Here is a 22,849-nt window from a genome sequence, read left to right as displayed (position 1 = left end):
TTATGGGTCTTGGTTGTAGAGAACATTTTATGAATTTGACCCCAAAGGAAAGAGAAGCTAAGGCAAAATACTTGAATGAGACTATATCAAAATAAATAGCTTCTGCACAACCAAACAAAAAGGCAACCAACCAAATGGGAGATGTTTACAAACGACATTTCCAACACAGATTTAATATCCAAAATATATAAAGAACTCATATAAGTGAACACCAAACAAACAATCCAATTAAAAAATGGGCAGAGGACCTGAACAGATACCTCTCCCAGGAACATGTACAAATGGCCAACAGATGTATGAAAAGATGCTCAACTTCACTACCTATTAGGGAAATGGAAATCAAAACTACAAACATAGCCCTGGCTGGTGTGGCTCAGTGGACTGAGTACTGGCTGCAAACCAGGGGGTCACTGGTTTGATTTCTAGTCAGGGCACATGCCTGGGTTGCAGCCAGGTCCCCAGTTGGGGTCATGTGAGAGGCAACCACACACTGATATTTCTCTCCCTCTCTTTCTCCCCCCCTTCCCCTCTCTCTCAAAATAAACAAATAAAATCTTCAAAAAACTACAAACGTAATAGAAACAGACTCATAGATACAGAAAATGGACTGGCAGCTGTCCAAGGGGAGCAAGTTTGGGGTGCTGGGTGAAAAAGGGGAAGGGATTAAGAAAAATAAAACAAAAGGTCATAGACACAGACAACCCTAGGGTGGTTCCTAGAAGGAAGGGGGAAGTTGGGTGGGTCATAAAGGGAAAAAGTGGTCAAATACATGGTGATGGAAGATCTGGCTTCGGGTGGTGGGAACTCAATGCAATAGGAAGATCACGTATCATAGATTGTACCATTGAAACCTATATAATCTTATTAACCAATGTCACCCTAATAAATTTAAAAATAAAACATGCCTTTTCTGAAGCCCATTCCCTCTTGCTCCCACTGGTGTCTGATGCTGTATTTCAAGCCAGGACATGGTGGGCGCCTTCTACTCTTTTATTTTTCTCCCCTGGAGAAGAATTCTCAGTTTTGAACCGTCTCCCCATCTAATAGGGCAATACCCTCTGTCCTGTGTTCTTGGCCACCCTACCCAATCTGCCCCTGCCTTGGTACTCCTGACAGGAGACCTATGGCACCCCTGGGCAGGCCCAAAATTGGGCTGGGGAGATGCACTCCACCACTTTGCCTCCCTCCTGGGAGAACCTCTGGGTTTGTGTGGTGCTGGTCACAGCAGGCTGACCCTCACCTATTTGTTTTCTTAGCTGTCCCAGACAGGAAACTGTACTGTTTCTTTGGCACTCTGTGTGAGGGATGACAGAAACCTGCCCGGGGCCACATGCATGGAGGCAGCCGCTCTTACTCCCAGAGGCCCCACTGCTGGGCTGAGGCTCTGCTGCTGGGAGCCGGGCTGGCCAGGTGGTGGCAGGTGCGAGCATGTTGGTGAAGTAAAATCACTCTTTTTCTCGGTTCCAATGCAGTGCTTCTCAATTTTGTATTATTTGTTGTCTTTTTTATAATAGCCATTCTGACAGGCATGAGGTGATATCTCATTGTGGTTTTGACTTGTGTTTCCCGATGACTAGTGACGTTGGGCATCTTTTCATGTGTCTGTTAATCATCTCTGTGTCCTCTTTGGAAAAATGTCTATTTATGTTCTCTGACTATTTTAATCACATTGTTTTTTTTATATTGAGGCTTGTGAGTTCTTTATATTTTAGGATATTAACCCCTTATTGGATACATAATTTGCAAATATCTTCTCCCATTCAATAGATTACACTTTTGATTGACTAATGGTTTCCTTTGCTTTGCAAACGACTTTTAGTTTGATAGAGTCCCATTTGCTTAATTTTGCTATATTGCTCTTGTGTGAGGAGACAGATTCAAAAACATATTGCTAGGGTCAGTGTCAGAGTTCAATGTCTATGTTTTCTTCTAGGAGTTTTATGGCATTGACTCTTCTTACATTTAAGTCTTTAATTCACTTTGAGCTCAGATTTATATGGTGTAAGAAAGTGGTTCAGTGTCACTTATTTGCACGTGGGTGTCCACTTTTTTAAGCAACATTTATTGAAGAGACTACCTTTCCCCATTGTATGTTCTTGCCTTCTTTGTCATAATTTAACTGACCATACAGGTGTGGGTGTATTTCTGGGCTCTCTGTTCTGTTCCACTGGTCTGTGTGTCTGTTCTTGTGTCGGCACTGCGCTGGCCTTGTAGTAGAGAAAATACCAGAAAGTGTGATATCTCCAGCTTGTTCTTCTTTTTCTTGATTGCTTTGGCTATTCAGGTTATTTCGTGGTTTTATACAAATATTAAGATTGTTTGTTGTAGTTTTGTGAAAAATGCCATTGGCATATTAATAGGGATTGCAATGAATCTGTAGATTGTTTCGGGTAGTATTGACATTTTAACAATATTAATTTTCCAATTCATGAGCACAGTATACCCTTCCATGAAGACTGTCATCTTTAATTTATCAATTAAAATAAATTTTGGGGGGCCCCCACTCTGCACCCTGTTAACTATTGACAACAATAACTCATTCTGCTTCCCAGGAAATATAAGTTAAACTGCAGCATATATTAGCATCCTTCAATTAATCAAAAAACAAAAGCACTCTAAAATCTGTTGGTGAATATAATATATGGAAAAGAGCATCCTATGTCCTCCTGATATAAACTATGTCTTATAGTTTATAGAGTACCAAAATGAAAGCTTTTATTATATATGCCTCCCCAACCCCAAAACCTTGTGTTCTTCCTCAAAATTATCTTCTGGAGATCCTTCTACTTATCTTCTACAGTTTTCATTTATTATTTACAATAACTGATTAGTTTTTTATGATGTGGATGGACCATAATTTATTCAGTCATTATTACCCTGGTTATTGCCAGTGTTTTGTTTTTTTTTTTATTTTAGAGAGAGAGGAATGGGGAAAGAGAGAGAGACAGACAGAGAGACAGAAAGAGAGACATTGTTGAGAGAGAGAAATATAGATTACTTGCCTCCTGTACATTCCTTACTGGGGATCGAACCCACAACCTAGGTATGCACCGTGACTGGGAATCAAAACCACAACCCTTAGGTGCAATGACACAGAGCCACACCGGCCAGGCCTATCGCCAATCTTTGAGTAAACAACCCTCCAAAAAAAAAATTGAAGTGTGTCCATATCTTAAATATTTCTACTTTTATTTCATTTCTTTTAGAAAATTCTCAAAAGGAGAAGTCTTGGTAAGAACATGAAATAGTATTTAATTTCAATAAACTGCACTTCAAAAAGACATAATACTGCACATTTATATCAGGAGGACATAGGATGCCCTTTTCCATATATTATATTCACCAACAGATTTTAGAGTGCTTTTGTTTTTTGATTAATTGAAGGATGTTAATATATGCTGCAGTTTAACTTATATTTCCTGGGGAGCAGAATGAGTTATTGTTGTCAATAGTTAACAGGGTGCAGAGTGGGGGTCCCCAAAAATGCAAAGCAGATTCCATACAAATCTTGATTGGATGCCCTGGTTGGTGTGGCTCAGTGGATTGAGTGCCAAGCTGTGAAACAAGGATCGCTGGTTTGATTCCCAGTCAGGGCACGTGCCTGGGTTTCAGTCCAGGGCCCCAGTAGGGGGTGTGCAAGAGGCAACCACACAGTGATGTTCCTCTCTCTCTCTCCCTCCATTCCCTTATCTCTCAAAATAAATAAATAAAATCTTAAAAAAAAACACAAAACCTTGATTGGGGGAAGGAGAAGTAGATGACATGGCAGTTAAGATACCTTTCTTTTTTTTTCATTTTTAAATATATTTTATTGATTATACTATTACAGTTGTCCCATTTTCTCCCCTTTATCCCCCTCCACCATGCACATGCCTCCCACCCGCATTCCCCCCACCTTAGTTTGTGTCCATGGGTTGTACATATAAGTTCTTTGACTTCTCCATTTCCCATACTATTCTTAACCTCCCCTTGTCTATTTTGTACCTACTAATTATGCTTCTTAGTCCCTGTACCTTTTCCCCCATTCTCCCTGCACCCCCTTGCCGCTGATAACTCTCCACATGTGATTTCCATTTCTGTTATTCTGTTCTAGCTGTTTGCTTAGTTTGTTTTTGGTTTTGTTTTTTAAGTTCATTTGTTGATAGTTGGGAGTTTGTTGTCATTTTACTGTTCATATTTTTGATCGTCTTCTTTTTCTTAGATAAGACCTTTAACATTTCATATAATAAAGGCTTGGTGATGATGAACTCCTTTAACTTGACCTTATCTGGGAAGCATTTTACCTGCCCTTCCATTCTAAATGACAGCTTTGCTGGATAGAGGAGTGTTGGATGTAGGTCCTTGCCTTTCATGGCTTTGAATACTTCTTTCTGGCCCCTTCTATCCTGTAAGGTTTCTTTTGAGAAATCAGCTGATAGTCTTATGGGCACTCCTTTGTAGGTAACTGTCTCCTTTTATGTTGCTGCTTTTAATATTCTCTCCTTATCTTTATTCTTGGGTAATGTAATTATGATGTGCCTTGGTGTGTGTTTCCTTGGGTCCAGCTTCTTTGGGATGCTCTGTGCTTCCTGGACTTCCTGGAAGTCTATTTCCTTTGCCAGATTGGGGAAATTCTCCTTCATTATGTTTTCAAATAAGTTTTCCATTTCTTGCTTTTCCTTTTCTCCTTCTGGCACCCCTATGATTCAAATGGTGGAATGTTTAAAGATGTCCTCGAGATTCCTAAGCCTCTCCTTATTCTTTTTTTTTTGAATTCTTGTTTCTTTATTCTGTTCTGGTTGAATGTTTATTTCTTACTTCTGTTCCAAATTGTTGATTTAAGTCCTGGTTTCCTTCCCTTCACTGCTGGATCCCTGTGCATTTTTCTTTACTTCACTTTGCAGAGCCTTCACTTCTTCCTCTATTTTGCATCTATACTTAATCATTTCTGTGAGCATCCTGATTATCAGTGTTTTGAACTCTGCATCTGATAGGTTGGCTATCTCTTCATCGCTTAGTTGTTTTTCTGGAGTTTTGATCTGTTGTTTCATTTGGGCCATATTTCTTTATCTGGGCACACCTGTTACATTATAAGAGGTAGAGCCTTAGGTATTTGCCAGGGTGGGGCAACCCACATTGCTGTGTAGCAGTGCTGTCTTTGGGGAAGGGGTCAGAGAGGGAACAGTGCCACTTGCTGGGCTCTCAGCGGGCTTTCAGTCACTCCCCTTGCTAACCACAAGCAAAATTGGGCCCTTCTGGTGCTGATTCCCAGGTGGTTGGGTTTGTGTAGATTCTGGGACCCTGTAGGTCTCTCCAGTGAATTCTCCTGTGAGCCTGGGGGTTTTCCCCACTTCCTCAACCCCCACAGGTTTTTACCACCAAAGGTGTTGAGGCTTTCTTTTCCTGCTCTGGAACCCTGAGTTCCGTGGTCTGTCTTGCTCTCCAGTTGTTCCTCCTGGCTTATCCACACGTGAATGTGGGACAGCCCGGTCCTCCAGCTGCCACCTTGCTGTGCATCCTCTCCACCCCGTCTGCCTCTCTCTGCCCCTTCTAGTAGTCTGAATGTTTCTTCTTTAACTCCTTGGTTTGGACTCCATACAGTTTGATTTTCTGTTAATTCTAGTTGTTTTTTTTTTTTTTAATTTGTTGATGTCCTTCTTTTGGTCATGTGAGGAGTCAAAGTGTATCTACCTATGCTTCCATCTGGGCTGGAAGTTTCAATACTTTTCATAACAATGGCAAGTTGATAGCTGTGCCTTTCCTGAAGGGAAGTGGACTGCCACCCAGTGTGAAAGGACTATGTGACCTTCAGAGCATATAGTGACTCATGATGTAGCCAGGGGGAGCTTATACAGTGCCTGTGCAAGAGGCAGGGAGGCATAGAGGCCCATGTTATGGGGAACTCTTACCATGACTAAAAATGGCAGCTGAAAGAAGGTAGAAGATACAGGGGAACTGGCAAAAGTAGCACATCATAGGAGGGGCCAGATATGAGGTCACATAGGAAGTTTCTGGCTGAACAGTTAAAGTAAGGGTGGACTGAGAGAGACAGAGAAAGAAGAGAGGCAGCCTTGAGGAAGGAGCCATGAAGTAGGGGATTCTGCCATAAGGCTGGAGAGAGGACACAGCAAGCTGCTATACAGCTTGTGGTGAAGCGGTCTGCCATGAGGGCTGGTGTGTAAGGTAGAGGTCATGCCAGCCTGGAGTCAGGACTCCACCATGCACCCAGGGGTAGTGAGGAATGTAGCCATGCAGGCCGAGGAAAGGGTGTAGGGCACAGATGGCAAACACACAGCCTGAAGGCTGAATCTGGCCCTCTATCTTGTTTTATCTGGCTCAGCACCTTATTTCTACCTGGTGGCAGCGCCAAGCTCCTTGCTCCTACTTTAAGGAGTAGTTACATTTATACAGTCCTAAAATAACATTCGGCCATTTGAAGGCAACTGCAAGGCTGTGGCCCCTGGTGAAAGTAAGTTTGACACCCCTGGTAAGAAGAGAGCTGATGGAACTGTGTGGGGATCCAGTAAAGCTGATGGAGCTGTGTAGGAACCTGCCTAACCAAGCATGGGTTCATGGGAAATGCTTTGGATCTAAACTGTGACCAGGGATGTAGACTTCTGCTTCTCTGAAGGACTTACAGAGAAGCCACTCTCTTGGGACGTGTGCCTCCCTGACTCCACCATGATCTAGTGTAACACAGCACATGTTTCATGGACTAATACATGGAGGCTCAGGACAATGTACCCCAGATCCTGAAGGAGAGAGCTGCTGCAAGAGGATGGCAGCAACTCTGAAACCCATGAGTATACCTTCCAGAGGGGATGGAGAACTGTTTGTGTAGCTGGCTTAAACATAGGTAAGATTATGGGAGACTTCGGGGTATGTGTTTGGCTTATAGCCTGGTGGGGAGCTAGGGAAGTGCTGGGGCTTGTGGGAGAAAGGGCTCCAAGCAGGAGTGCTCTCAGCCCCCCCACCTGGAGGTTGGAATCCTATAAATCAAAACCTGTTTCCTTCAACACTAATTGTTGGTCGTGTACCAAAGTGACATGCAGATGGGCCCCTTTTGCTCAGTTACAAATGGATTTTGCAGTATAGATCAGTCATAAACTTTCATTATTATTCATATAGACTGACATCAACCAGTTCTCTCATCACAGAAATGAAAATTTTTTTCTGCTCAAGACAATCTTGACTTGGGCCTTATTTTTAGGACTCACAGTTCTAGAAAGACTTTGTTGTTGTTTGTCACTGAAAGGTGGGATGGCCCTGAATGGCCCTGAGTGGCACAGACCAGCCTCACTGTGTGCCCATCCTAGCCCTTAATCTCAGGAGCAACTGGTCACTTTCTGCTGTGGCCTGTGCCTGTGCGGCAGAGACAACATTCACTCCAGGCTCTGGCAGCATCTGTGTTGCGTGGGTTTCCACGTGCAGTTGTAGTGACAAACTGTGAAATTTTGCTATCTCTGTTGGTTACTTCAACCTTAGTCATGGTCCAATTTGTTCCATTCTTTGGTGAACCCTGCAGTTAGTTTGCATAGACTCTCAACCCCAACAAACTCCAATTGCTTTTATCTTTGTGCATCAAAGGTGCTCTGTTCTTATTTGTTATGTAGATAAATGACAGTGTCTTACAGAGTTCTGAAGAACCCCAGGAAAAACACAGCTCTGAATATGCACTGATTCCAGAAAGTCTGTTGAGTATTTTCCATGTTCAAAGGGTACCTTCACTAGATAGGTGGCAGGTAGGTTAAGCTTCTTGATACACTTATCTTCACTCTCTCTCTCTTGAGTTACCATTGAGCGCATGGGATGAAGGGCCTAAAGCTAGAGCCAGTGGTAGTTGGTGGAGCTTGGGAATTCAAAAAGAAAACCACAGCAACTCACTTAGCCATAGCAGGCATTACCTTTACTCAAAGGTAGGAGTGTCTGTTTCTGGAAAGGAGAATCTTCTTATACCGCACATAGAGCCCCACTGAACATAGGGCTCTTGCTTATCTGAGAACAAGCAGAAAAGTTTCTACCCAACACAGGCAGGAAGAATACAGCCAACGTGTTGAGTTTGTCAGGGCATTTAAGAGGAAAAAAAAGTTGTTTTATGATTATCCCTGATAAGACCATTTTTAAAATATATTAGTCACATCTGTCTTTTGGAAGAATGTGGTACTGCTGCCAGTGGAAATTAATAAGACGCGAATCACCAATATCATCAAACAGAGCTTAGCCTAAAACTACTGAGAAATGTCTAAATATTTCAGGTATGAATATAGATGGTCATAACTTTATGCTATGGTTTGAAGCACAGTAATTGAATTGATCCATTTTGGAAACAAATGGTTAGAAACTAATGTTTATATTTTCTTTTTAAACTATTTATATTGAGATAATGCTTTCAGCTGAATTCAGCCATGTGGTTTGCCCAAAGGGCTCCAGCCAAGTTCCTGGAGCTGGAAAGTGTGGGTGTGGAGGCTCACAGACTTCTGCTCTTGACCTTCCAGATAGCTGTTTTCCACCTTGATATCTATGAGTTTTGTTTAATAACTGAATGCCTCCCCAGGATTTTCTGAAAGGCCCCCACCACATCCTTGTTTCTCAGGCTGTAGATGAGTGGGTTTAGCATGGGTGTGAGGACAGTGCAGAACACAGACACAGCCTGCTCCTGCTCCGGGCTGTGGGAGGAACCAGGTGTCATGTACATATACACACGTGGCCCCAGGTAAAGACTTACCACCATAAGATGGGAGGAGCAGGTGGTCAAGGCTTTGTTCCTGCCTTTGGGGGATTTCATATGAAGGACAGCAAGGAGGATGAAGGTGTAGGAAGCCGTGATAAGTCCGAAAGGGATGAAGAGAAACACAATTCCCAACCCAAACACCACTAGTTCACAAGTGGACGTGTCTTTGCATGAAATATTCATGATTGCTGGCATCTCACAGAAAAAATATCAGATTTCTCTGGAGCCACAGATGGATAGATTCATGGTATAAAACATGTGGACTGTGGAAGCCAAAATGCCCCCAATCCAGGAAGCTGCAGCCATTTGCAGGCAGACCGCATGGTTCATGATGATTGCATATCTCAAGGGGTTACAGACAGCTACATATCGGTCATAGGGCATGAGGGTCAAGAGGATGCACTCAGCACCCCCAAGAGTAAAAAAAAAAAAAAAAAAAGTCTGGGTTCCACAGGCAAGACACATGATGTTCTTCCTTCCAGAGAAAAAGTTTATCATCATTTTGGGAACAGTGCTGCTGATGAGGGCCAAGTCCATGAGAGAAAGCTGGCTGAGCAGAAAGTGCATCGGGGTGTGGAGCTTCACATCCATCCATATCAGGAGGAGCAGGACACAGTCCCCAGTGATGGCAGCGAGGTAGATCAGAAGGACCATGTAGATGAGGACGCTGGTGTACTTCATATTGGGAAAGAGTCCCAGAGAAGGAAATCTGCTGTCCATGTGTCATTTCCTCCCTTCATGGCTATGAGTGCTGCTCTGGGAACCAAAAGAGGAATGCGAGAAAGACAAGTCAAAGGAAATGTTGTAAAGCCATTCAAAAAATTGTCTTGGTAAGTAACTGCTGTGATAATGTGAAGTGAAAAAAATAACCTCACACATGTTAGCAGCTTATGACAACAAATATATTTTTTCTTGCTCCGATATCTGTGGGCTGATTGGATATTTTGAATTAGGTAGCAGGTCAGGTACAGATACACATCTCACTCTGGGGTTTGCTCTTCTCAGGGAAGATGGCAGAAGCCAAAAAGGGGCAATATAATAACAGAATGACATGATTTTTCTAAGGCCTGAGCTCAGGATTAATTCTCTCACTATCTTTTTTCCCCAGTATTATTTTGCATTAGTTTTAGATGTACAGGGTAGTGGTTAGACAATCATATACTTTACAAAATATTTCCAACACCTACCTGGTACCATACACAGTTATTACAATATTATTGACTCTATTTCCTATTCTGTATTTTATATCCCTGTGACTATTCTGTAACTAACAATTTGTACTTCTTAATTCCTTCATCTCTTTTACCCAGCCCAACCCCTGCCCCTCTGGCAACCAACAATTTCTTCTGTGTCTATGTTAAGTCTATCACTTTCAACCACATTCCACTAACTAAAGCAAGTCACACACACAAAAAACCCAACATCAACTTGGTGGGAAAGTAAACTCCACCCACAATGAACCATAAAAAGATGGGGAGTGAAGGAGGACTTGCAAGTGATTAATATGATCTATTATATTTCTCAAAGCTCCTACCACCACTCCTCTCAATTTCATGGTCTGGAAGCTGGTTTTCAGATGTTTCATAATTTAATTCTTAGTCTTCTGTTTACTGTGTTGCATTAGCTCCAGTAATGAAGACCTATGGATCTCTTATGATCACAAACTACTTGCTTTTTGGTGAGCTTGAAGTCATACATAGCCATTTAATATATCAATGGGTAGGCACACAACAGATGAACACAAATGTTTTCCTAGCAGCACTCTGCTTTGAGGCTGGTTGCGCCAGCTGTGGCATAAAGCACTGGCAGCTGTGCGCTAGGAGGAGCCTGCTGGTCTGGCGTAGGAGCGGCATCTGGGAGGTCATTCTCTGAATTAGTATACGTCCACCAGCAGTGGACTGATGTTACTGTCATGTTTTCTTAGATTTGTTCACAGAACTCATTACGAACCACATCAAGATAAATTCAGAAATAATTAAATCAAATTCCATAAGCTATAAATGAGAAGTCACATTGTGTTAGGAAGGGAGGATACCCCTCCCTACCAGTTTTGGAAAGTAGAAATGGAGAATTTTCTACTCTAAGCAGCTTCGAACAGGTTGGAAGGAATTAAGCATGGGATGTTTAGTCATTAAGAAAACAAAAATCCACAACAGGGTAGGAAAATGCAGTGGAGGGTGGGGCAAGAAACAAACTGAAAGGAAAACCCTGCTAGGGCCAGGGCAAGTCCCTAAGGACCTCCCACCTTCCCTACCACTACTAGTCAGTGATGCCCCCAGGCATCGCGGCTGGTGAGAAATACATTCCTATTAAAGACAAAGATACGCTGAAGATATACTGCTTTGTTTTTTAATCCTCACCCGGGGACAATTTTTCCTGGCCTTCAGAGACAGAAGAAGGGGAAAGGGGAGAGAGACACAGAGAGACAGGCATGGATGTGAGAAAGAAATATTCATTCGTTGCCTCTCGTATGTGCCCGCATCAGAAATCAGACTCGCAACCTAAGCATGTGCCCTGACAAGGATCAAACACAATTTTTCCATCTATGTGACAATGCTGCAACCAACTGAGCCACCCAGTCAGAGCGCTGAGGGTTTACTGTTAATGCTGCTTCCCTGCTGTTCATTAGGTTTGTTTACCTTCTGGAACCCAATTATTACATCTTCCTCTCTGCTGACTATGGACTGCCCGGGTAGAGGGCGTGGACACAGGTAGAAGTGGATGAAAGAACCAAACCCAAAAAGGTGTAGTAAAAATGTTCTAAAGGTTTGTCCTGAAAGGGTCAGGCCAGATTCCCAGCCTGCCAGACTTCTCATGACCCAGTCAGGCCAGTTTTCCAACACCCTGGACTGCCCATGACTCAGTTATCCCAACTGGCTTGATGGCCTGCGGCTTAATTGAAACTCTCCCACCGTGCACAATCTGGGGCAGACATCTGGTGCCAGCCAGCCGCAATGGTCAATGACCAGACTGACCCTCCTGTACCAGGAACAGCCTGCGCTTTACCTAACCCATTGTTCTGGCTCACATCCTGGAACACTGAGGCACCTGCCTGGAAGAACAACAGACTAACCCCTCCCCTATCCCCCCACAAACCCTGTGCTTTTTCTTTTAAAAACCCCACTCCTGCCTCCCCCCGCCCCCCCACCCCTTCCCCGACCCCAGGGCTGCAGTAGATCTGATTCAGCCTGCTCTTAAGCATAGCATCAAATAAAGTTACTTGGAGCCGATCATCCGGTTCCTCCTGCCTCTCTTTCTCGCACATTTCTAACATGTCCCATATTTTTTTTTTTAAAGTTGCACCTAGTTAATTGAACTAAATATTCTTCCCAGGTTTCTCAAGTTGCTACAAAGGATTCTGTTGAGGGAACACACTACCCTGGAGAGGAGCAAAACAGCAGATAGGATTCTTGGAATCCTGGTCTTTTTTTTCTCAGTTACCTGCACCCGGTCCCTACACACAGTGGCTTTCGCTCAGCTCATCAGGCTTCCCAAGCAGTGCTGCAGCCGGCTCCTCCTGAGGGGCCGGGGTGGGGAGCCTCTAGCTCTGAGATTCCACCCGCAGGCAGTACGTCTGAGTTCATATGCACCATCACAAGTACAATGACAACAGCCAGTGTCCCAGGGGACCCTTGAGGCAAACAGAAAGCCACAGAGTAGGTGAGCCCTTAGGCATTCATTACCTGATTTTTTTTTTAAGATTTTATTTATTTATTTTTAGAGAGGGGAAGGGAGGGAGAAAGAGAGGGAGAGAAACATCAATGTGTGGTTGCCTCTCACATGCCCCACACTGGGGACCTGGCCTGCAACCCAGGCATGTGCCCTGACTGGGAATCTAACTGGCGACCCTGTGGTTTCCAAGCCGGTACTAAATCCACTGAGCCACACCAGCCAGGCAGGGCTCATTACCTGATTTTCCCCATCTATTGCACAAGGCTTTGTGAGGAAAGATTGCCCTGCTTCTCCAGGACCTTATTCTCCTGGGCTGCTTGAATGTGCTTGAGAATTTTGGCTGTCTCCTTGGGTCTCATTTACTTGGGACTGATTCTCTGAGTTATCAACAAGAAATGATCTGTGAACCTCTACTGAACTGACATGAAAAATGATAAATTTTACTTTTTCCAATAGTGGCCACATATGGAAGTATTTCTCCTGAAGATTCAAAAAGCATTGTCCCTTAGGGCAAACAGAGCCATTTACCATCAGAAACCTGGCCACTTTGCTTTTCAAATACTTTTTTTAAATGATTTTCCACAGTAATACATAGATGTATCATAAGTGGAAAAGCTTTCTAAAAATACAATTATAAGGAGTAACTAGTAATATCCACTTATTCTCCTATCTCTTCTTACCCTTCTCCTTGGAGGTAATTATTGACAACAAATTGTTGTTTATCCAACCTTTTGCTATTCACTAGACACAGATATTTCTCTATGTTTCCTTTCTAGTTTTTTTAAAAAATAAATGTTTATTTTGGAATGATTTTAGATTTACAGAAAAGATGCAAAAAAAAAAAATAGAGAATTCCCGTATACCAGGTTCCATTAATGTTAACCATGGTGTGTTTATTAAAACTAAGAAATCAACATTGTATATGACAATTAACTACAGACTTTAGATTTCACCATTTTTCCACTAATGTAATTTTTCTGTTCCAGCATTTAATCCAGGATACCATGTTTCATTTAGTCATCATGTTTCCTTAGTTTTTTATGACCTATGATAATTTCTCAGCCTTTCCCTTTTTAATTATCTTTTTACACGTTAAAGACTTTTGGTCAGATATTTGGTACACTGCCAGTGTATTTGAGTTTCTCAGATGATATGTTAAGACTACAATGGAGTTACATGTTTAGGTTATATTCTGTGTATCCACATAATATGATATTACATGATATTATATGACGTCAATGTGAGTTATCGGTGGGTCTATCAACCTTTTTCGTTTAGCTAAGATAGTGTTAGGCAGAATTATTTTTTTATTTTGAAGTTACCATTTTTCTTTTCCACACTATATCTTTCTTTTTTTTAATTGAATTTTTTGGAGTGACTGGTTAATAAAATTATATGTTTCAGGTGTATAATCTATAATACATTAACTGTATATTGTATTGTCCACACTATATTTTTAGAAGTGAATCTCTAAGTCCACTTCACACTCAAGGGGGTAAGGGCGGTGGCTCCGTTTGTGGGAGCATTGCCCAGTACACCAACAGGTTGTGGTTTCCATCCCCAGTCAGGGCAGACACCTAGGTTGTGGGTTCAGTCCCTGGTCAGGGCATGTACAGAAAGCAACCAACCGATGTGTCTCTCACATCGATGTTTCTCTCTCTCTCTCTCTCTCTCTCAAATCAATAAACATATCTTTGGGTGAGGATTAAATAAATAAATAAATGAAAAGTAAAACATATCGACTCAGAATACCCTGTGAAATTATACTTCAAAAGTGAAGGAGAAATACAATTTTTAAAAGACAAACAATAACTGAAGAACTTTGTTGCCAGTAGACCTGACTTACAAGAAATGTTTTTAAAAACTCTTTAGAATAAAGGAAAATCATATAGGTCAGAAATTTGAATCTACATGAAAAAGAAAGAAAGAAAAAAAAAGAACACCAGAGAATGAATAAGTGAAAATATAGAAAATTTAATTATTCTTATTCTTAATTGATCAAGCAGATAACAATGTGTTCAAATTACATTTAGCCTTTATAAACAATATATTTATAGATTGAGTAGGAATTAGGATTGCTTAGTTATTATAAGGTATCCACACAACCTGTGAAGTCATGAGGCAGGAGATAGCATAGGAAGAACTCTGAGACTGCACTGCTGTTACTGGCCAGCATCTTGCATCCTGGTTGCCGGGAAATGCCTTTTACCACTTTGGTAGAATAAATAGTAAACTGAGGCAGGGAGGAGGAAGGAGACATGCCTCACAGGCTAACTCAGCAATCCTCAGCCTGGTTGGGTAATATTGCCAGGTGTTCCAACATCACAAGAAACACTATGTTGGCAAAAAAGTAGGGAAGTCCTTGAAATTCTATGTAGTGTTTCCACTATCTGGGAAAGAAAGCTTTGAAACTGTGCTTTCATCCCAGGCCTGCAATGCAGGACAGGATCCACAGTGCCCAAAGAAGAAGCCCATAAAATAACTTTGGTTAATTGCCTACCTCTGGTCACTATCTGTTTTATGAGGGAGTCCCTAATGTTTACAGAAAGAGCCCATAAATAACTTAGGGTAAAGGCCCCAATTCTAATTAACTGCTTTCTATCATGTATTTGTTTTACAAGATGAACAAATGGAGTCTGGAGCAAGATAAGGATTTGGGCTAACAGACCCCCACACATACCTAAGTTTGGATAGTCACATTCCCCCAGGAAGCTGGCACCACATTTACCCGTTAATCAATATGTAACTTTTTTCTCCTATTCCACCAACTATATAAGTCCTCAGAACAAAGGACTTGCTGTCTCCCTTGGGGGCTCCGGGCGCTCTTGGAACTCTTGGCTCTGGGGCCCCTGGGCCACTGGGCCTCTGGCCACCCAGCCTCAGGCCACCTGGGGGTTTGCCACCCTGGTCGGCAGCTGCTCTTACTTTTGCCGCCCTGCTTTGCTCTGAAACTTTGCTTTTCACCCCCCACTCTACCCAATCCCATCTTACATGGGAACAGATCACTAATAAACTGATTACACGCTAATAGATTTGCTGATCTGTAATTCTTTACATGCATCAGCAAGAAGAGCCTGGTCTCTCCCGTCAACAGTGATAGAGTGTTACCTGAAACCAGATTAGGAAGTGACAGTAGCAGGATGATGGAGTGGGCAGTGCCAGCCTCATCCCCCCATAGAAAAGATGATGATTAGACAGCTGTCCATGAATAAAAAGATGTAGGGGTATACTCAGGAATTCACTTAAGTGGCTGCAGCAATATGGGAGAGAGAAAAAAAATAACACAAAATGGTAGAAAGCACAGTTTCATTTCCCCTGCATAATCCCATCCTCCTGTCCTGCCCAACTGTGCAACCAGGAGCACCTGGGGAGCCTGCCCTGCAGCCCTGGGCAGGCACAGAGCAGAATCAGGGCATCCCCCTGCTAAACAGTGCAGCCTGTGACCCCCACCAACCAGGAGCAATTGTGGAACCAAGGGCATGGGCCTGTCTGACCATGGAGCCCAGACAGCAGCCCTGCCAGGCAAGGGAACCCAGCCAAGTGTCCTCACCCAACTAGAGACCCGAGAGCAATCCCACCTGCCCGCAGAAGCTAATGGCCTACCATACTGCCCAAGTGAGGCACCAGGTGAAAACCTCACCCTACTGAAGCAACACTGTAATATCTGGAAGAGGTGACAGCTTAATCAAATGCGTGGATATCAACTCAAGAACAGAATGATCACAAAGACACAAGTAAACAATTGAACCAAGGAAGTGGAGATCTAGGAACTTTCTTACAAGTAATTCAGAATAATCCTTTTAAAGTTTAATTAACTATAAGAATACACAGTCAACTAAACAAAATTAGCAAAATGACACATAAACAGAAGGATAAGTTTAACAAAGAAATAGAAACCACAAAAAACTTTATGACTGAATTATAGTAATTGAACTGAAAACTCAATAGACAGCTTCAACATCAGACTTGACCAAGCAGAAGGAAAAATCTGTGAAGTCGAGGACAAGTTAGTTGAAATTATGCAGTTGGAGCTGCAAATAAGGAAACTAAGGTAAAAGAGTGAAGAAAGACTATAGTTCATATGGATACAATCAAGGAAACAATATGCACATTATGGCAATCTCAGAAGGAAAAGAGAGAGAGAAAACAGAAAATCTATTTAAAGAAATAATGACAGAAGCATCCCAAACTTGAGAGAAATGGGCTTACAGACTCATGAGGATCAAAATTCCCCCAATAAGCTGGACCAAAAAAGAAAAAAGCCTACACCAAGACCAAGGCACATTACAATTTTGAAGTTGTCAATAATAAAAGAGAGAATTTTGAAAGCAACAGAAGGAAAATAACTCATCACATAAAAGAAAATCCCAGTTCTAAGAAATTATTTCTTAGATGAAACCTTTCAGGCCAGAAGAGATTGGGATTATATTTTCAAATATCAAAGGAAAAAAACTGTGAAACAAAAATAATATACATGGAAAAGTTTTCCTTCAAAAATGAAGGCGCACTAACCAGTGTGGCTCAGTTGGTTGGGCATCATCCTGAAAAGCAAGGAGTCATGGGTTTGATTCCCAGTCAGGTCCCCAGCTGGGGGTGTACTACAGGCAACCACACATTGATGTTTCTCTACCTCTTTCTCCCTCTCTTCCCCTCTCTAAAGATAAATAAAATCCTTTAAAAAATAAAAATAATTATAACTGCAATCATTGTTGTTGATATACAATATAAAGATGATACAAATTATAATGTGGATAACCTGAAATGTGAGGACAAAATAAATAAATGTATAGAGTTTCTGTATGCTACTGAAGTGAGGTTGTTATTAGTTTCTGAGGAAGTAATAAGTATAAAATATTTTATATAAACACCATGGCAACCATAAGTGAAAAACCTGTTCTAGGTACACAAAAGATTAAGATAAAAGAACCAAAGTACACTACCTACCACAAAGCCATCAAATCTCAAAGGAGAGCAGCCAGAGAGAAAAGACTCAGGGTGTCGGAAACTGGCTTTGGGCCATGACCATTCCGTATACTTTCCCAGGAACTAGCCTGGCACTTTCCCTCACAGGAGAGCCAAGAGAAACACCTGGTAGAAACATGCTCTTGGCTTCTGGCAGACCCTAACTATGGGCTCCTCCTACCTACTGGAGCTCCACCCTGGATAATTCAGGGAAATAATCCAGGACAGACTCAGATATGTGGCTCTGGGTCAGAGGAAACCAGCCTCCTTCCCTGAAGTCTGAACAGCATTGTGCCCAAGGGAGATGCAGAGGTCCCATCCTCCCAATTCTGCCAGAAGCCCTTTCAGACACAGCCATTTCAGAGATTAAGACTGACAGCTAGCTGGTGGATATAGGCAGGTGGAGGAAGATCCTACAGTGCCTTGGGAAAATTGCTGACCCACTCCTGGGCCCTAGGCTGGTAAAACCTGGCCTTGGAACACAGCTTGGCCCCTCCTTGGCACAGCAAAGTCCAGCAGAGGCAGCCAAAAACTGGGTCTCTTATGACTTTGAAAGGGCTGCCAAGGGGCAAATGTGGACAGAATCTGACATTGGCTTACATCAGCTTCAGACAACATCAGATCTGTATCCAAACGGAGAATCCAGCAGGCAGGTACTAAAGACTGCTGAGATGAATTCCACTTTGTTCTTTTTCTTTTTTAAAAAAAGATTTTATCCATTTATTTTTAGAGAGAGGGCAAGAGAGTGAGTAAGAGGGAGAGGAACATCGATGTGTAGTTGCCTCTCATGCGCCCCCCCATTGGGGACCTGGCCCACAACACAGGCATGTGCCCTGACTGGGAATCAAACTGGCAACTCTTTGGTTCACAGGCCAATGCTCAGTCCACTGAGCCACACCAACCAGAGCTCTTCTTTTTCATTATTTTATTTTTTCTTTTTCAAAGCTTTTTAAATTAATTCTTTCTATTTTTTCTTTTTTCCTGTTTTTATTTTATCTCAAAATTTACTCTTTCCTTTTCTTATTCTTTTTCTTTCCTTTTCTTATTTTTTTCTCTTTCTTTGTTTTTTCTTCTTTCTTTTTTTAAAAGTATTTTTTATTGGTTATGCTATTACAGTTTTTCAAACTTTTCCTCTTTTATCCCCCCTCTGCTCTGCCCCCCAGCCTTCCAGCATTCCCCCCTCCCCACCTTAGTTCAGGTCCATGGGTTGTACATGAGTTCTTTCACCCTCTGTTTCCTATGCCATTTTTATCTCTCCCTGTCTATTTTATGCCTACTAATTATGCTTCTTCTTCCCTGTACCTTTTCTCCCCTATTCCTCCTTTCCTCCTCACCACTGAAAATCCTCCATGTGATGTCCATTTCTGATTCTGTTCTTGTTCTAGTTGTTTGCTTAGTTTTTGTTTTTGTTGTTATTCTATTCTTTTAGGTTCATTTTTTGATAGTTGTGAGTTTGTTGTCATTTTACTGTTCATATTTTTAATCTTATTTTTCTTAGATAAGTCCCTTTAACATTTCATATAATAAAGGCTTGGTGATGATGAACTCCTTTCACTTGACCTTATCTGGGAAGCAATTTATATGCCCTCCCATTCTAAATGATAGCTTTGCTGGATACAGTAATCTTGGATGTAGGCCCTTGCCTTTCATGACTTCAAATACTTCTTTCCAGCCCCTTCTTGCCTGCAAGGTTTCTTTTGAGAAATCAGCTGACAATCTTACGGGCACTCCTTTGTAGGTAACTGTCTCCTTTTCTCTTGCTGCTTCTAAGATTCTCTCCTTCTGCTTAATCTTGGCTAATGTAATTGTGATGTGCCATAGTGTGTTCCTCCTTGGGTCCAACTTCCTTGGGACTCTCTGAGCTTCCTGGACTTCCTGGAAGTCTATTTCCTTTACCAGATTGGGGAAGTGTTCCTTCATTATTTGTTCAAATAAGTTTTCCATTTCTTGTTCTTCCTCTTCTCCTTCTGGCACCCATAAATTTGGATATTGGAATGTTTCAAGTTGTCCCAGAGGTTCCTAAGTCTCTCTTAATATTTTGGAATTCTTGTTTCTTCATTCTGGTCTGGTTTGATGTTTATTTCTTCCTTTTGCTCCAAATCGTTGATTTGAGTCCTGGTTTCCTTCCTGTCACTGTTGGTTCCCTGAATGTTTTGCTTTATTTCATTTTGGGCATCTTTCATTTGTTTTTTCATTTTTTGACCAAGCTCAATCAGTTCTGTGAGCATTTTGGTTACCAGGGCTTTAAGTTCTCCATCAGATATGTTGGCTATCTCCTCATCGCGTAGTTCTCTTTCTGAAATTTTGCTCTGTTCTGTCATTTGGGCCATATTTCTTTGTCTTGATGCCCCTGTTAAGTTGTAAGGAGGCAGGGCTTAGGTATTCCCCCAGGGCAGGGCAACCCTCTTTGCTGTGCTGCAGTGCTGCCTGTGAGGGGAGGGCAAGAGAGGGAACAATCCAACTTGCCCCACTTTCCACCGGACTCTTGTGGGAGACTGGGAGTTTCTCCCACTGTGGCAACCCCTGCCATAGTCCACAGTCAGATCTGAGTCTCAGTTTTGCCTTTAGCCAGCCCAGCCCACTCAGTCCGCAGCCTCACCAGAGCCAGCCCTGTCTGCCTGGTCCACTGCCTCACCGGGGTTTTTCTCAGGTGTCCCCACAGGCATGTTCTCGCTGCAGGTTCTTACCAGTCTGGTTGTTCTGGTTGATTTTTTCTTTAATTCCTTGGTTGTCGGAGTTCCATGCAGTTTGATGTTCTGGCACTCCTGGTTGTTTATTGATTTTAGATTGGTTGTTATCCTCTTCTTGGTTGTGCTATGAAGTGAAGGGTTTCTACCTATGCCTCCATCTTGTCCAGAATGCCTCTTTGTTCTTTTTTTCTGTTTTTCTCTTTCTATTCCTTACTGTTTCTCTTCCTCTTTCCTCTCACAGTCTTTTTTTCTTTCCTTTTGTCTTCTCCTATTATCTTTTTATTTTTACTATTTTATTTTCTTTTCTCCTTTCTTATTCTTTTCCCTTTTATTGTTGTTTTTGCTGTGGTTTTTGGGCTTTTTGTTTGCTTTTGTTTTGCTTTGTTCTGTTAGCATCTGTAAGACAGCTTGCAAGATGTGGCTGGGGTTAAGGCTCTCAATAAACCAGCGGGAGGGGAGACCCCACCCATGAGCAGACCAACAGAAATGAAGACCCAATTATAACAGGAGCATCCACATAATATTTACAAGAGACATTCGTAGAGGAATGAAATCAGGAGATCAAGCAGACCACACCACTGGGTCCCATAAGACTCCTAACACATAAGACCATCCCATGAAGATTAGGAGTCAAAGCAGATCTATATAATACATAGAAAACACTACAAAGAGACAAATAAAATGGGGAGAGAAAGAAAAGGAGGAATCTCCAGAAAAAGAGCTAAGTGAAATTGAGTTAGGCAATTTACCAGTTATGGAGTTCGAAGTAGTAGTCATAAGTATGCTCAAGGACCTTAGGGAAAACTACAAGGAACTTAGTGGAAACTATATCAGCATGAAAAAGGACATAGAAACTATAAATAAGAATCAGTCAGAAATGAAAAATACAATATCTGAAATAAAAAAACACTAGAATGAAATAAAAGTAGGCTAAAGGAAGCCGAGGACCAAATCAATGATTTCGAAGACAAGGTAGAAAAAAACACCTAATCAGAACAACAAAAAGGAAAAGATAAAAAGAACAGGGAGAATTCAAGAGAACTTTGGGACAAAATGAAGCAAAATGAATATCTGCATTATAGGGGTACAAGGAGAAGAAAGTGAGCAAGAGATAGAAAACCTGTTTGAAGAAGTCAGGATAAAAACTTCCCTAACCTGGTGAAGAAAAAAGTCACACAAGTTCAAAAAGCACACAATCCCAATCAAGATGAATCCAAAGAGACTAATACCAAGACACATCATAATTAAAATGGTAAAGTTTAAAGACAAAGAGAGGATTTTAAAGGCAGAAAGGGAGAAACAGTTACCTACAAGGAAGCTCCAATAAGGCTGTCAGCCAATTTCTCAACAGAAACATTTCAGGTCAGAAGGGATTGGTATGAAGTATACAAAGTAATGACAATCAAAGACTTGCAACCAAGACTACTGTATCCAGCAAGGCTCTCATTTAAAATTGAAGGTGAAAAAAACAGCTTCTCAGACAAAAAAGAGAGAGAGAGAGAGAGAGAGAGAGAGACTTCTGGCCAAGAGGGAGGAATAAGTAGACACACTGTGCCTCCTTGCACAACCAAAAGAAGGACAACAACAAATTTAAAAACAAAAACAACGAGAACTGACAGAAAATCAAACTGCATGGAAGTCCAACAACCAAGGAGTTAAAGAAGAAACATCCATCCAGACCGGTAGGAGGGGCGGAGATGGGCAGCTGGGCAGAGAGGACTCCCGGCAAGGCAGCAGCTGGTGGCCCTGGCAAGTCAGTGGACTGTGGACTGGGTGGTCCCACATTTGCGTGCAGATAAACCAGGAGGAACAACTGGGGATCGAGATAGACCAACCAACCCAAGGTTCCAGCACAGGGGAAATAAAGCCTCAAACCTCTGATTGAAAACACCTGTGGGGGTTGAGGCAGCAGTAGGAGAAACTCCCAGCTTCACAGGAAAGTTCATTGGAGAGACCAACAGGGTCCTGGAATGTACACAAGCCCACCCACCTGGGAATCAGCACCAGAAGGACCCAATTTGATTGTGGGTAGCAGGGGAAGTGACTGAAAACTGGCAGAAAGCTGAGCAAGGGGCATTGTTCCCTCTCGGACCCCTCCCCCACATACGGCATCATGACGCAGCAACGTGGGTTACCCCACCCTGGTGAAAACCTAAGGCACCCCCCTTACTATGTAACAGGCTAGCTGAGACCAAAAAAAAAAAAAAAAAAAAAAAGGCCCAAATGAAAGAACAGATCAAAACTCCAGAAATAATACAACTAAGAGACAAAGAGATAGCCAACCTGCAACGTGGGTTACCCCACCCTGGTGAAAACCTAAGGCACCCCCCTTACTATGTAACAGGCTAGCTGAGACCAAAAAAAAAAAAAAAAAAAAAGGCCCAAATGAAAGAACAGATCAAAACTCCAGAAATAATACAACTAAGAGACAAAGAGATAGCCAACCTATCAGATGTACAGTTCAAAATACTGGTAATCAGGATGCTCACAGAATTGGTTGAATATGATTGCAAATTAGATGAAAAAATGAAGGCTATGCTAAGTGAAACAAAGGAAAATGTACAGGGAATCCATAGTGATGGGAAAGAAACCAGGACTCAAATCAATGGTGTGGACCAGAAGGAAGAAAGAAACATTTAAACAGAACAGAATGAAGAAACAGGAATTCAAAAAAATGAGGAGAGGCTTAGGAACCTTCAGGACACCTTTAAATGCTCCAACATCCCAATCATAGGGGTACCAGAAGGAGAAAAGGAAGAGCAAGAAATGGAAAACTTACTTGAACAAAAAATGAAGGAATACTTCCCCAATCTGG

At 42.1% G+C, this 22,849-nt stretch overlaps 1 protein-coding gene across 1 annotated transcript in view; it reads right to left on the bottom strand.

Annotated features, from left to right (window-relative positions):
• Positions 1-4,024: 4,024 nt before the first annotated feature.
• Positions 4,025-22,849, bottom strand: part of LOC112304974 (olfactory receptor 2M2-like) — a 41,734-nt gene continuing 22,909 nt past the window's right edge. Inside the window, 1 exon segment of the mRNA XM_053911033.1 lies at positions 4,025-9,466. Within this exon segment, the coding sequence (XP_053767008.1) occupies positions 8,498-9,430 (933 nt within the window). The 5' untranslated portion in view covers positions 9,431-9,466 and the 3' untranslated portion in view covers positions 4,025-8,497.

Source organism: Desmodus rotundus, chromosome 9, assembly GCF_022682495.2.
Source record: "Desmodus rotundus isolate HL8 chromosome 9, HLdesRot8A.1, whole genome shotgun sequence".
NCBI lineage: Eukaryota > Metazoa > Chordata > Mammalia > Chiroptera > Phyllostomidae > Desmodus > Desmodus rotundus.
The sequence above is the reverse complement of the archived record's forward strand: the minus strand, read 5'-3'. Positions and strand labels throughout refer to the sequence as shown.